This window comes from Xenopus laevis, chromosome 6S, assembly GCF_017654675.1.
Source record: "Xenopus laevis strain J_2021 chromosome 6S, Xenopus_laevis_v10.1, whole genome shotgun sequence".
Lineage (NCBI taxonomy): Eukaryota > Metazoa > Chordata > Amphibia > Anura > Pipidae > Xenopus > Xenopus laevis.
Genome location: NC_054382.1, coordinates 60,146,544 through 60,162,301, shown reverse-complemented (window position 1 = coordinate 60,162,301; position 15,758 = coordinate 60,146,544). Strand labels below are relative to the sequence as shown.

The window sequence follows — 15,758 nt, the reverse complement described above, 5'->3', positions numbered from 1 at the left end:
ACTTCACTTTTCAGATTTATTTGTTCTGGGCATTGCATACTTTCTACAGTAAATATACAGTAAATATAGATTGTAAATGTCTTTTGGAATGAATGTCTTGAAATGCATTAGAAAGTATAGTAGCCCAGATACAAATGTAATTTGAATCTATGTCATTGGTTTGCTTTGTTCATTTAATTTTGCATGAATTTAAGTTGTACCTTTGTAATACATAATTACTTGTTAACATTAACAAATAGTCATTACATGAAATAACATTAAATATTGCATTATTCCTATTGTTTAATTATCTTTCAATAGTTTAGAAACAATGATTTATCCTAGTTTTGTGTTAATTCAATAATCAATTTTTTTTGTTTTTTAAAAACATGATGGTTTTTCTGTACTTTGAAATAATTACATTTGATTGGTTAGTTCTAATTTCCCATCCTGCCCTGCAGTTGACCAAGCTTCACCAGTTGGCTATGCAGCATACCCCCTTTACTCCCCTTGGGCAGACCACCCCTGGTTTCCCTGGTACGTACCCATGACCCCCTGAGAATGTCCTTTTATTAACACCTTTATTTTCCCATGGTTATTACATCTTTTCTTTATAAATGCAGTCAATGACCATACCATCCTCTTTTCTTTCTTTCATATAATGCACCTTGTTTCCGTTTTCTGTGTCTGTGTTTACCTTTGCTTTATCAGTCTTATCTACCTAGCCTAATTTCAGATAATTAACATTTTATAAGTTTTGTTTTGTCCATTTAAATAGCTAATACATTTGGCAGGCATGTGCCAGTGTGCAGTTAGAGGCCAGTGATGTAAAAGAATATAAAATAGGGTGAGGCTACTAAAAATATATAAAAGTAATATTAGGGATGTAAAATCAGATGGACAGGTAGGCTATTTTTTAACCTAGTACTCTGAAGAAGAGTGGTAATAGCTGAAACAGCTGAATAGGATACTTCTATATGTTTAGTCAGTGGCATTTGATGATCTTATCCATTAAATAAACTTAAAGGAGCAGTATTATATTTTTCAGCCCAGCAAACCCTGCTGTCTCTTACTTCCATTGCAATGCTCTTAACCAACCAACCCAGAAAAAATGCTGTCAGTCAAAATGGGCCTGTACCTTTATTAGGCAGGCATATTGTTTATTGTTGAACTTTCCACAGCCCAGCACCTACCAGTTTGATTAACTGATCCAGAACTCGTTCAGTGGCTTAGTTAAGTGGTTTACTTACTATGTATCACATAGCTGGGGACTTGGTTGGTGGTTTATAATTAACCATATCACCACTTCTTAATTAATGACACAGTATCACTTTAAGCATGCCCTGAAATATAACTTTCCCTTTTTTAAATGGCAGGTTTGATGAAATATATAAATAGTGCTTACTCTATAGCAGTGTAAAGAAAAGCTTTTTATAATAAACCTTAAACAAACCCAGCAGGCTGGTTTTTCCTTTCAAAAAGGATTAATTATATTTTAGTTTGAATAAAGTACAATGTACTGATTTATTTGAGAGAAAAATAAACCATTTGAAAATAATTTGGATTATTTGAAAAAATGGAGTCTATGGGAGACGGCCTTTCTGGATAACTAATTTCACATACACACTTAATTCATGGACAGCACCACCTTCCATTAAGCTACCCAGTAGCTGCCCTGTGCCTGGAAATCCAATACAACATAGTATGTATAGCTGTACACAATATACAATATATATATATATATATATATATATATATATATATATATATCATCCTCAGGGCCAAATAAGCAAATATATCAATACCTTTTGAAATGTCTTGCATTTGGCACATGCCTACTAAATAACAAATGGTAGATATATCTTTTTATCACATTCCACTAAATTCAATTTACACTTTCAAAGTATATATTTAAGTATGCTATTGTTATGATTTCGCACGGTCTGCAACAATACAATTACATTTTTACTATTAAGGACCTCTGTAAAGATACAATTGTTTTGTTCAATTTGAAGGCTATATTATTTAATTAAAAGTCTATATGCCAAATGATTGATAGATGATAAAACATTGGAATAACATTAACTATGATCATTGCATCTTATAAATTTGCATTCAAATCAGAATGGATGTTGGGTCTTATTTAAGTAATGTTATGTGATAAAAAGATTTAAGTAATATCTGCTTGTTCCATGTTCTCCAGTGTTCTGTACCTTTTTATTATGCCCATCATGTTCCTTCCTAATAAAACTCATGTGCCATGTGTTTCTCAGTAAGTGTGGTGATCCTTGAATTGCTTCTTTACCTTTCCCTTCTCTCCCACCCTCTCAATGAAACAAATGTATGCAACTTACAGTATTTTCTATTTCCTTTATTCTTTTAATTAGCCTGGCTCCCTACAATCCTTCAAATACCACTAATCCTTTTTTAAATCCAACAATGTTCATTGTTTATCCTAACCTAACCCTTGTCTCAGTATTATTATTTTGGTCACCATGAATTTTCTTTTTTTTTTCTTGAATATCTTCAAGTAGGCAGGGAGGGCAACTTTCTACCAAGTGTGCCCATTTATTTCCAGAAACCAAATATCCATGTTTTAGTTTGAGCGTCTCACATGTTTCTTAATAGTATTTGAAACAACATAATATAAAATTAAGGGTTGAAGCATACTAATACTAAACATTAAATCAAAACATATGTAAATATTACACCTGTTCCCTTTTAACACCCTCTTTTTCATTGCTGTAAGTTCTGTACCTACTTTTGCTTTCTCTCATGTTTTTCATCTCATCTGTGACACAGTATATGTTGACAAGTTTTTTCCTTTTATTTTTGTAAATTCTCTACATGTTTTCCCATCTTTTTTTCCTATGTATAGGACTGGATGCCTCTTCTCCAACCAGTTCCCACGAGCTTACTATTCCAAATGATGTAAGTGTGTTTGTACTGTAAAGCTGAGTGAATTACCTATTATCCTTCATTGTTGCCAACAATTTATAGTAAGATTATTGGATTTTTAAAATCTGGTTGGAGCTTGTCCTCAAGTACTAAGTTTGATAGCTCATTGACTGGCCCACACATGACAGTAGACCCTCTATCCATCCTCCCGGAGGACCAAATTGCTTTGTTTCCATTTTTTCAGAAATGGAGGTAAGTGCAATTATGCCATCCACGTGTGCTCAAAATACACACAATTTATTCTTTCAGTGAAACAATTGGGTGCTAAGATAATTAGCCTGTGTGTCCCAAACAAATAATATACATTATTTAATAGCTAAATCAAAAGTCCCTAAAACCTTTAATCTTAACGTATAAAACACTAAAAATAGAAAATTAATTTAGATCAGAAAAGTGCTCAGAGAAGCTTACATTAATTTTCCTTTTGAGCTTACATCCACTTTATTGTCTGAAAACACTGCTCTATCTTGACATCTCAAAGTGGTTTAATGGAACAGGCACAACATTTTTAACTCATTATGTAGATATCCCATATTTATTATAATAATATGTTCACCTAATTCAGCAATGCATTAGCAGCAATGGAATAAAAATATTGTTCTGAATTAGTTCTCTTAAAATAATTTTTCCCATTGCTTTGATCCAGATAATATAATATACCTTAAGTCTTCTAGAAAATCATGAAAAAATTAAATACGTGCAATGGGCTGGTTTTGCTTTCAATAAGGATTAATTATATCTTAGTTTGGATCATGTACAGGGTACAGATTTATTATTACAGAGAAAAAGGAAATAATTTTTAATCATTTGGATTATTTGGATAAAATGGAGTCTATCGGAGACAGCCTTTCTGCAATTTGGATCTTTCTAGATAAGGGGTTTCCGTATAACGGATCCTATACTTGTACTGAAACTAAAGGTGTACTACACTAGGAAATCTTCTACTTCACTCTATAGTATAAAAAAGAGTGTGCAACATATTAGGGCTAATTTAGGTACAGAAGAAAATCAATTTTTTTAAATGCCCCAGTGCACCTTGCACTTCTTTGTAGCATCTACCAATTCAAGATTGTTTCTACGTGATTCTGACACATTGAGCCAGATTCAATTCAATGAGAAAAAAGTTTATCATGTGAAAAGACGAGTTTCAATTTGAGATGCAATTCAATTCAGAATTTAGTTTATAACGTCAAAACTTTATTGGAATATATGGGAAAAACTGGAATTGAATTAGGAGAAATGTTTTTTCTCTAATTGAATCTCGTCCATGAATTTTCATGTGATAAATTTTGAGATCGCTTTTTCTCACTGAACTGAATCTGTCACTATGTTGTAAAACTTGCCCCTGCCATGTAAGTGAAGGGAATGTTGGTAGCCCCTATCCACATACACATGCACAACCTTACTTTCATTGGCAGGCATGTAAAGCGTTTACTTGTGACTGGCTAAATCATTTTGATCCTTAGGGCAAAATGTGAATAATGTAGCTAGCACTGAGCTATGTGTATGTGCCAGCTAACATATTATTATATTGCTATTTGCAGTAAAGCAGTTCAGTCGCTGGCCTGGTATTGCCTGGCATTCCTTGTTGATTCAATTGATGTGTCTCTCATTCTGATTTTCATTCTTTTTCATTGTAAAATACCAACAATCTGAACATTGTTTATTTTTGTAAAGAGGAATGTTAAAGAGACATAGACCTTGATTTTCCACTTAGCCTAATATGTATCATTAGTGATGGGCGAATTTGCGCCGTTTCACCAGAAAATTCGCAAATTTCCCCGGCGAATTTTTTTTTGACGCCGGCGAATTTTTTCTGGCAAATTTTCACGGGCATTTTGCGAATCGCGCAAATTCGTCTCAAATTCGCGCCTGGCGAATAAATTCGCCCATCATCATGTATCATATATATTATAATTCTTGTTAAATAACTGAAGGCAGAACATCTTCTAGCATACCAGTTTGAACTTTTCAGCACTTCCTTATGAGCAACAACCTAGTGATGTCAGAACTCAAGCAGAACTCTGCAATAGCAGCCCAAGTTTCTCTCCCATATGCTCTGAGCCTAAGTGAGGCTGTCTGTCATGTCTCTCTACTCAAATATTTGATAAATATGCCCCTCAGTATCAAAATCCATGCAAGCATTATTTGCAGGGAGCTCTCATTCAGTTGTGTTGTGTTCAAAGTGAAAAAATGTGCAACACACAAGACCTTTTTTTTCATAATGTTCGGTCTGCTACATCATAAAAAAGTCTATATTGCTTGAGAAATCTGATTAATTTTGATACAGATATTGATATAGATATGGAGTTTTAATTCAATTATTGATGCACTAGCACTTTTTGAGATATTAGAGCTTTTATCCTTTTTATTTCTGCTTTTTACAAACGTGTATAAGCATTTTAGCAGTCTATGATACTCTTCAAATTTTTTTGCTACTATGTTACTATGTAAGTTAAGCAATGTATGTAACTAGGTAGCCTGGCACCTTATTCAGGTCTAAATTTGACCAGGCCGCTCCTTGATGGCGCTCTGGTTGTGTCGACTTCCTGTGGGAGAATGAATAACATCCCTAACTCTCATTTCAGCCTAGACACTGAACAGCTCTAATATAATATAATTTTTAAGAAGTTAAATACAGTTTAAACTATAGTTACTTAGGAACCTATACATTTAAGTAAGAGGGATGCTGAAAGACTGATGGCACAATATGTCTCCTTTAAAATGTTAATTAATAACCTTACCAATGTGAAAGCACTTGTTTTCAATACTCTCAGTTTACCTAATAACTGGCAAGCAAAGGTAATTTTTAGACATGTCAGACATACCCATCCTCCGGCTATACTGTGTACAGTGGGCCATAGGCAACCTTTCTTAGCTGGTGGAGTCACGTAGATCTTTGTGGCTCTCCTTTAAAGAACTATACCAGTCAAAATGAGTAATGCCCCATTGTGCTAAGGGTGATATCACAGGTGGCAATTTCCATGCCATGAAAGGCCACTTTTGTTACTACTGTTACATAACTGTATTGAATTATTTTTAAAAGATTTTTCTTTGCACACCTCAGTTGATTATACCTGACTAAAGCAAGTGATTTTTTATGTATAAATCAGCTAAATCATTTTATTTTTTTCACTACTCGATGCACCCTGAAAATAATATTTATTTTTTGTTCAGCTAATAGGGTGCATTATTGGCAGACAAGGCAGCAAAATAAATGAAATCCGGCAGATGTCAGGCGCACAGATCAAGATTGCAAATGCTTCAGAGGGAAATGGAGAGAGACAAGTCACAATTACAGGCTCCCCTGCAAACATTAGTTTAGCACAGTACCTCATTAATGCCAGGTAAGTTCATATAGAATTACATACATAATAACAAATATTTTTACTCAACCAATATATACAGTATATTTATGAAAAATTACAAAGCACCGACATCTCATTCAGTATTGGGATGTGTACAGTTAGAGGCTGTACAGACAGCACAATACAGGAATGATAAGAGGGTTATTTTTAATCTGTCCAGTACCACAGAGCTAAGGAAAGTTGAAAATATCAACAAAATTATGCAATTTCTACTTTTATTTTTCACAGCTATCTTCAAACTTATTTTAAAAAATAGTGTTTGTGCCTGGAAACTAAATTGTAAATACATATTTTATTGACTATAATGTTATACATGACTGTGTTTTTTCTCCTTGTATGCAGAAGTTTTTTTTTAGCAATAATATAATTAAGATCAAAGTATTTTAGAATACTGTATGAAAGGCTAATAACATTTAATAAATGATTAGTGATCTTTTATTTGGAAAACCCAAGAGTTTCAGTCTTTGTAGAATGAAAAGTATATAGGCCACTTCAAAGGAAATAACAGGAATTATTGCTGTTCACATCCCTTAATTAATGCACTTCACAGCAAGAATGGCAGATAAGCAGTACTGGTGGCTGGAAATGTGTCTATCCACATATTTATGTGGCAGTTGTCAAGTGCAAATTCTTGTTGTATTGGTGACAAAAGTAAACTTTAAGATTATCCTTAAAGGTTTTGACACAAATTATGTTTTTTTGTTGACAAGTTTTTTAAAGGATGGACAGGCACCAAAATACCATAAGTTGGCAAAGACTAAATTTCTGTGCTACTTGTAACACAGGCTAAATTTACCAAAAAGCACAGGCATATTTTCTGGTGGCTGTGTCTTTTTCCCAGAGGAAAACAAGGGGAAAATGCCCTTAAGCAAAAAAGTAAAAAACTTAAACTAAGGATCATTGTTAGTATTTGACTCATAGCTGAAAGGCTACATATAATTATAAAACATGTAAGAGGTGAATATCCCTTTTCTATTGAGATTTAAAATATATGTTTTTTTTATCTCAATAGAAAAGGGATATTCACCTCCTACAACTACTAGATAGAATATTACAAGTCAAACATAATTATTGAACATTTTACAATCATTGAGATATGTTTGTGACAAAAGCCAAAACTATTTGAATAATGTATAATTAGCATATGTGACACCAAGACATAATGTAAAAAACAATATATTCCAAAATGACATTTTATATAGCAGCTGGCCTTACTATCTGCCTAAAAGCTAACTTTATGTCATCCAGCAATATTTCTAGAGATCTTTGTTAGCTGGTAATGAGATCTGTTTGTATCATTTAATGCAATGATAGAAAAACAGATTGTAAAACAGATTTAATTTGAAAGCTGAAAATTACATTTCAGGCTTGTTAATATAAATATCTACTGTTACCAGAGAGACAGTGGATTTATATGTACAATTAACCATGCAAATATGAGGAAAACTATCATGATAAGAGGATCTGCAGATTTTGATGGTCTCCAGAAAACTTGACATCAGTTGTTAGGTGCAGTGGGAGTAAAGAAAGGGCAAGCCTGTAGCAATATTCATGGAGCAAATTTTCTCTTGTATTGGCTGTAAGTATATCACATATGCATTTTTGGTGATATGGATTTGAAAAATGTTTGAAAACTAAACTATCCACAAGGTAAAACTATATATATATTTATATATATATATATATATATATATATATTTATATATATATATATATATATATATATATATATATATATATATATATATATAATTATTTTATTTTTTTTTGCACAGGGTGGCACATCGCTTTAACTGTTGAGTACCCAGGTGCACGGAAAAATCATGTATGTAGCTTACAAAAAGACCAGCAACACTAGGAGTTTTGGTGAAACAAGTCAAAAGTTTGTATTCTAAAGTGCATATACAGCCACTGTCGCTGCTGTATATGCACTTTGAAATACAAACTTTTGACTTGTTTCACCAAAACTCCTAGGGGCAGGTTTACATAGGGTCGAATATCGAGGGTTAATTAACCCTCAATATTTGACTGCAGAATGTAAATCCTTCGACTTCGAATATTGAAGGATTTAGCGCTATTCCTACGATCGAACGATCGAATTTTAATCCATCGATCAAAGGATTTTCCCCATAGGCTAACATTGGCGAACTAGGGGGTCAAAGTATTTTTTAAAGAGACAGTACTTCGACTATCGAATGGTCGACTAGTCGAAAGATTTTTAGTTCGAATTTAGTCGATGCATTGAAGTAACAAAAAGGTAGGTCAAACTCACAGGTTTTAGGTGAATCAAGATGAGAATTTATTCGTGCATTTTCACCTAAAACCTGTGAGTGTGACCTACCTTTTTGTTACTTCAATGCATCTTGTGGACTGCACCTGGTATTGCTCATCAATTGGTGTGCCGTGAGTGTTTTCTACAATGGAATTATAATATATATATATATATATATATATATATATATATATTTAAAAAATGCAATGGGCGACAGCACTCCAAGGAAAATACACAATACTTGAGTAGTCAAAAAATAGTGGAGGTTTTATTGAAATCCAACGTTTCGGCTCCTCACAGGAGCCTTCGTCAGTTCCCTGACGAAGGCTCCTGTGAGGAGCCGAAACTTTGGATTTCAATAAAACCTCCACTATTTTTTGACTACTCAAGTATTGTGTATTTTCCTTGGAGTGCTGTCGCCCATTGCATTTTTTATCTCTGATCTACAGACTAGCACCCAGGTTTTTTCACTATTTTGGGAGTGTGTTCCATCCTGCTTGTACTATATATATATTTATATATATATATATATATATATATATATATATATATATATATATATATATATATATATATTTGGGTTGTGGACAGCACTCCATTTAGAAACAATACCTGGGTGCACGGTAAAGAGAATATATATATATGAAAAGAAAGACCAGCAACACCAGTTATTGCATATGTATCCGACGTGACGTTTCAATCCCTGTTGGGACCTTTCTCAAGGACTTTTTTACCTTGAGAAAGGTCCCAACAGGGATCGAAACGTCACGTCGGATACATATGCAATAACACTTTTTTCAACATTTTGCAAAACCCTGGTGTTGCTGGTATTTCTTTATATATATATATATATATATATATATATATATATATATATATATCTATGATCAGTCACTGTTTTTGGTAAAAATCATATTTCTACATGGTAAATAATTTACTGTTAGGTGTAGTAGAGTAATAGAAAACCAACACACCCAAAGTCAACACATGCATGCTGCTCATTCTATGTAATTAAATTGTTAATTGAGGTTTGTTAAAAATAATAAACCTTGTTCCAAACAATTGCAGTTTGTAGTTCAATTAGAGAGGTCTGTGAATAAACATTTGTCAATTATGGGCCTTTTTTACAGAAGGCAGGCAGCCCATCTGAATAAAATGGGTTGTTCCAGACATTGTTCAGAAGAATAGCATACTTTGATTAAAAAGTTGAGAGGGGAAGAGGAGTGCAGAAAATGATAGGCTGCTTAGCTAAAATGATCTAAAATGCTGTAAAATGGCAACCAAAACCTGTGGAAGAAACGGAAAACTACCATTCGAATGGACCAAAATTTGTAATACTCAGCCGATGATCAACTCCAGGAAGATCAAAGGAGATCTAAAGTTACCTGTGAGTATGTGAAGCCAAGCAATCAGCAATAAGCCCCTGTAATGTCCCATTGTTGAAAAAAAGACATGTGCCATAGAATACATTGACTGGCCTAAAGAGAAATAGCTCAACATTTTGTGGACTGATAAAAGAAAGATTGTTCTTTTTGGGTCTAGGGGCTGCAGACAGTTTGTCAGACGACTCCTAAAAACACTGAATTTAAGGCACAGTACACTGTGAAGCATGGTGGCGCAAGCATCCTGATATGGGCCTATTAATCGCGTACCAGGGATCATAGATCAGTTTCAATAAATTAAATTCTTGAAAAGGTCATGTTGCCTTTTGCCCAAGAGGAAATTCCCTTGAAATGCGTATTTCAACAAGACAACGACCCCAAACACACCAGTAAATGAGCAGAATCTTGGTTCCTGTCCAACAAGATTGACGTTATGGAGTGGCCAGCCCAATCCCTGGACTGTCATCCAATAGAAAATTTGTGTGGTGACATCAAAAATGCTGTTTTTGACTTTATTCTGCAGCTGCAGCTCTAAGAAAGGGTTTGTTAGAAAATTGGTGAACAATAAACAGACAATAAAATAATTAACAGGTCTGGCTAAAACTGTAATGACTATAACAATTCAGCAATATTCCCAGCAAAATCCCTTGTGTGCACACCTAAGTCCCGTAGCATGTTGCCAGCTGGATACATTGAATATCGGTGGCAGGCCCTCTTACAGGGTTGAGAAGACTGTATGGGCTGCAAATTACACAGCAGCCTAAATGAAAGGCTGCTCCTGCTGTCTTACAGGGTTGAGAACACTGCATGGGCTGCAAATGGCACAGCAGCCTAAATGAAAGGCTACTCCTGCTGTGGTGTATGGTAAGGGTATGGTATCCTGATCTAATCTTGGATCAGGTGTAGCTGCAGCATTCAGGATAAACTTATGGGCATTCAAATTGAGACTGCTTGAAAACTCTGAACTGAAGCTGGGACTACTTTTTTTATTCTGGTATGTGAAGAAATAAACCAGACCCCAGTCATCATCACTCTCTGAGACTTCTGTTTCTTTGACATCTGCAGTGGGCGTCTCAGCTGGTAGGCCTTGCTGTCACCTAGAATGCCTAGGCCAAATAGTAGTGGGTCTTGCATCAGTAGGCTTCAGCACCCTATTTTCAGCACCTAGTTTTCTCCCCTATTGGCATAAGGTGGTTGCAGTGCCAAGTCTTGATGGGCCTGGTGCTCCCCTCAGGCCACATCTTATATACTGGGATGTTGAGTAGCGCTGTGCAAACAACTTAAGGCAGGAAACCCCCAGTGGTTGGCAAACTTATGCCACCCAGGGACACCCAAATTCTGTAACAGTGCCCAGTCACCAGGCTGCAAATCATGGAACTTCATACTTCAGTCATATTGCTTTGTGTTCTGGTCTTGTCTATTTCCCGCAGCAGCCTGCACCTGTTCATAAACATTTTGTAAGTTGTGCTTGAAGTGCTCAGTGTACCATTGGTGTGATGCTACTGGAGTGTCATCTGCTGTTACCTCAAAAACAACAACTGGCAACTGGTGTTCCCTGCCAAACATTAAGAAGTATGGAAAAATCCTGTGGTTTAATTCCTGATGCTATTATAGGTGTGAACAACAGCTGCTATATACCTGCTCTATTGTGCCTTAATTAACAAAGTCCACAGCATGTTAAGCAGGGTCCTGTTGAACCACTCTGGCTGAGGGTCACCTTTTGGGTGGTATGGAGTGGTCCTGGACTTTTGCACTTTTGCACTCCAAGGAGGGTCAACAGTTCTTCTATGAGCCAGCTCTCAAAGTCTCTGCCCTGGTCAGGGCAGATCCGCTTAATCAATCCATAATGGACAAAAAACGTCTCCACTAGGAATTAGGCCACAGTAATTGCCCTTTAGTCTTATGTGGGGTAGGTTTGAGCATATCTGGTGAAATGATCATTGATCACCAGAACATTCCTAAGGCCCCCCTCATCCGGCTTTACAGATAAAAAGTCTATGCAGACTATGGGGCAAATTCACTAAAGGACGAAGCGCCTAACACTAGCGTTAATTCACTAGCATAGCACATTTTCGTTAATTTGACGATTCACTAACGGACGCTGGCATAAATTCGCTAGTGTTACTTCGCACCCTTACGCCTGGCGAATTTGCGCAACGGTTTCCCAGGCTTGTGTAGTGATGCTACATATACCTCCATTGTAACTTCAATTTTGCGCCGTATGCAAATTAATCATCGCTAGCGTAACTTCGGTTTGCTTGGCGAATTAACGCTAGTGCAACTTCGCATCCTTACGCTTCCCCTGAGTGCAACTTCGGATTTTAGTGAATTTGCGTAGCGCTGGCGAAAATACGTCTGGCGAAGTGCGGCGAAGCGGACGCTGGCATAACTATGAATCTTAGTGAATTTGCCCCTATGTCTCATTGGGCAGCTCTCTTGGACAGGGATTTTTGCTGGAGGCATAGGAAACAAGTACGGCAATAGTCCTCCATGTCTTGTTTGAACACGGGACAGTTTTATATGGTAGTAGCAGTTGCCATTTCTCACTTACTGCAATGTTAGGCGCACTTCTATATACCAGCCCATTCCACAGCCTATCCCATTCCTGGCTAGAGTCCTAGCATCTAGGTGTTTATCTGTTTTTAACAACTCTGGCTTCTTGTGTCGTAATGCCTCCAGAGCCAGATGACAAAGTGGATCCTCTGATCACTCTGCAGGTCATATGAACTGAGGGAAGGCAGGGCAGCAGCATCCACTGTCCCAACATTACAGTACAACATTGGGATCCTAGCTGTTGACATCCCCAAAACTTCAGCCACACTGGATCCTGCCTGATGGCAGCGTACACCCTGGCACTGAGCACTTACACCAGGGGCTGATATTTCAACCCATTCATCTTCCAGGTGCATACTGTTATGTGGTCTTTAGGACAACCTATCCGCATTCCCATTGTTACAGCCAGGCCAATAGACTAAAGTTTTAATTTGCAAGTGCAGCCAGCCACTGTATGCATTTCAAATTTAGCCCCATAAAAGTAGTCGTGGAGTTCATCAACCACAGCCCACTTCAGTGCAAGGAACTTCAATAGGCCGATCTGTAGATGACAAGCTTCTGTTGATAAAACAATTGACCGTAACTCCCCTTCTTGCTGCTGGTAAAGGATACCTCCAAGACCTTTTTTGCTGACGTCAACATGAAGGACGTATGGCTGGGTTGAAATGCCTTTTCGCCATTCTCATTCCTCCTGTCCTCAACAACTAACTTTGTGTTAGAATTGTTCTCTATGTCTTCCTCTTCTTCTGTATCACTTTGAAAAAGCTAATTCAGTGACCATGCTACTTAAACAAATCCCCTCACAAATCTGCAGTAGGCTTCTGTGAGCAGATCTACCTACCTCTGGGCAGATTCAATTCACAGTCACTTTTAAACATTCTCCTAGTTCATCTTCACCTTGGTTTGTATACAAATGATCTTTCCTGGAGTAACTACTATCTTTTGTCTGTTCAAATACCACACATTTACAATCCCATCAGCTTGAGCATTTGCCTCCAGCACCAGTGACTATAGGGTTGGCTGTAGCGGTGGGTGAACTGAGGCAGTGGATGCCTTCTCTGTTGACAACAGCTGGTCAAGAAGTCTCTGTACAACAGCCATGTTGGTTCCCACTACCAGACTATTCTTACCAGCCCCAGGGGGTCGGATGCACAACACAGCCAAGTGTGTCCATAGGTTCCGCCATCCCTGCTGCCTGGGAGAATTCCACTTTGACTGAAAGTAAACCCTGACTTTGTGTCACCTAGGCTCCAAATCTCTGTTTGTCCAGGGTTTCCAGGGGTAAGTGCCTTAAATTTTTGTAATAGAAATCGTCATACAGTAGGGTCACTTGAGCACCAGTATCTAGAAGGGCTTCAGCATAAATGCCTTCAACCTGTGCAGGGATAATAGGTGGTGGGTCAACCAAGGTAGCTTGGGCTCAGGCTCCCTCTTCAGCCTGTTCATTGAATTTGCTTGCATCCAACAGACTTGGGCACTTCACTGCTTTTATGGGTCTGGTTGGAGCAACTCTTGGGTGGGCTCTCAGTTGGTTCTTTACTGTGGGCCCCTGAAGTTTCCCTGCGGATTTTGGTGGCCCTTCTGGGCTGCCTTGCTTGCCCTTCCTTATTAGGGGCACTCTCCCTTGAAGTGGCCTTTAACTTCACAGTAACAAATCACTGGGACAGTTAGCCTCTGCATTTGGAAACATTGGGCTGTCCAGCTGGCACACTGGGAATCCTGTATTTAGCTCTTTTTGTACAGGAGGCATGCCTGATTTTGAGACCATCTGTGTCATCAGCTTAGCCAGCAAGTTATCTTGGGCCATCCTTTGATTGGTGTCCACAACATTTACCAATCCAGCTCCAGCTGTAAGCCCAGCCACTGGGTCTGTCGTAGCTCCCTTAGCTGCTAGCATTGCTTCGTCTTCTATTTACCAACCCATCTCCAGCTGTAAGCATAGCCACTGGGTCTGTTGTAACTCCCTTAGCTGCTAGCATGGCTTCTTCCCACTTGATAAATGTAGTGGGTGGTTCCACCAGCTCCTCAGGTTCTCAGCTTGATCAGCTTGAACCCCCTTTTAGGACTTGTTTCACTCTCATTTTATGCCTTTGTTTAATAAGGTTTGGAGAATAATCTTATCAATGTGTCGGATGTAATCAGATAATTTCTCTCCCTCCCACTGCAAAGTGTGTTTCAGATGGTTGTGGAGATCCTCTTTGTCATCAACTCTGCCAAACACTGTCTGAAGAGCAGCAAGGTAATCATATGCCATGCACTTTTGATGACTACGCTTTAAGTTTTTCACTGCTTCAGATGCAGCACCTCTCAGACTCTCTGCTATTCTCTGCTTCTTTTGTGCTTCCGGTATCTCCATGTGATATCTAGGATCTTACATGTGAATCCACAATCGGTATATTAGTGACACCCCAAAAGAAAAGTGCAGAATGCTTGTAGTACACAACATGTTCAGTCAGTCATGAATATTTTTATTTTTTGCAGGTGTGAAAAGAATACTGAATACCAAAATACAGTAGTGTTTGTATACACTCTCTCTGTTTGGTGACAGTTATGTTTTTTGTATCTTATGATGTATCATTAAATTATCTAATACAGAATATTAGATGAGGTGCATATAAAAATGAAACACAAGAAAGATTAAATGAAAAAGAAGAGAAAATAATAAACAATAAATACAAGGAAAGAAATTGTGACAAACTACAAATATAATTAAGATAAGATGCACCCACATCTCTATACATGAACAAATGTGATGTACACATAGTACCATAGTTGTAATATGGTTATAACAAAGTTTTATGCATTCTTTTATTAAAAGTTAATAAAGATTGTTTAACCTTAACAAACCCAGCAGTACATATGGCATTATTATTAAACTAATTTTATGAACTAGAGCTTATGCTTGTGCCACTACAGCTGTTTTTTAATTAGAATTTCCAACATTATTAGATGCTGGAAAACTACTACTAAAGGGACAGTATATTTGGAGTCCTATTTACTAACATTTTACATGTTTTAATGTAAAAGCCATAAAAAAAACTCTCATACAAAACTGTGCTGAGTAAAAGCTGTCAATGCCCCATAGAATTCAAAGGGAGCTGCACTGATCCTTCTGGACCATTTTGTAATCAATTCAAACCTTAAGAGGTTTTCTATTTATTTGGCTAGTAAATATCCAGAAAACTAAATTTATTTTTCATATTTTTGACTGCATCATTTTTCTATCATAATTTTTACATGCAGAAC

At 36.9% G+C, this 15,758-nt stretch overlaps 1 protein-coding gene across 15 annotated transcripts in view; it reads left to right on the top strand.

The window, feature by feature from the left end:
• pcbp2.S (poly(rC) binding protein 2 S homeolog) overlaps positions 1–15,758 on the top strand; it is a 495,331-nt gene that overhangs the window by 464,549 nt on the left and 15,024 nt on the right. For all 15 annotated transcript variants that reach the window (XM_041567631.1, XM_041567629.1, XM_041567630.1 and 12 more), the window contains 3 exons: positions 441–516; positions 2,858–2,910; positions 6,115–6,284. In XM_041567631.1, coding sequence (XP_041423565.1) covers positions 441–516; positions 2,858–2,910; positions 6,115–6,284 — 299 coding nt within the window. The remainder of the gene's footprint in view (positions 1–440; positions 517–2,857; positions 2,911–6,114; positions 6,285–15,758) is intronic.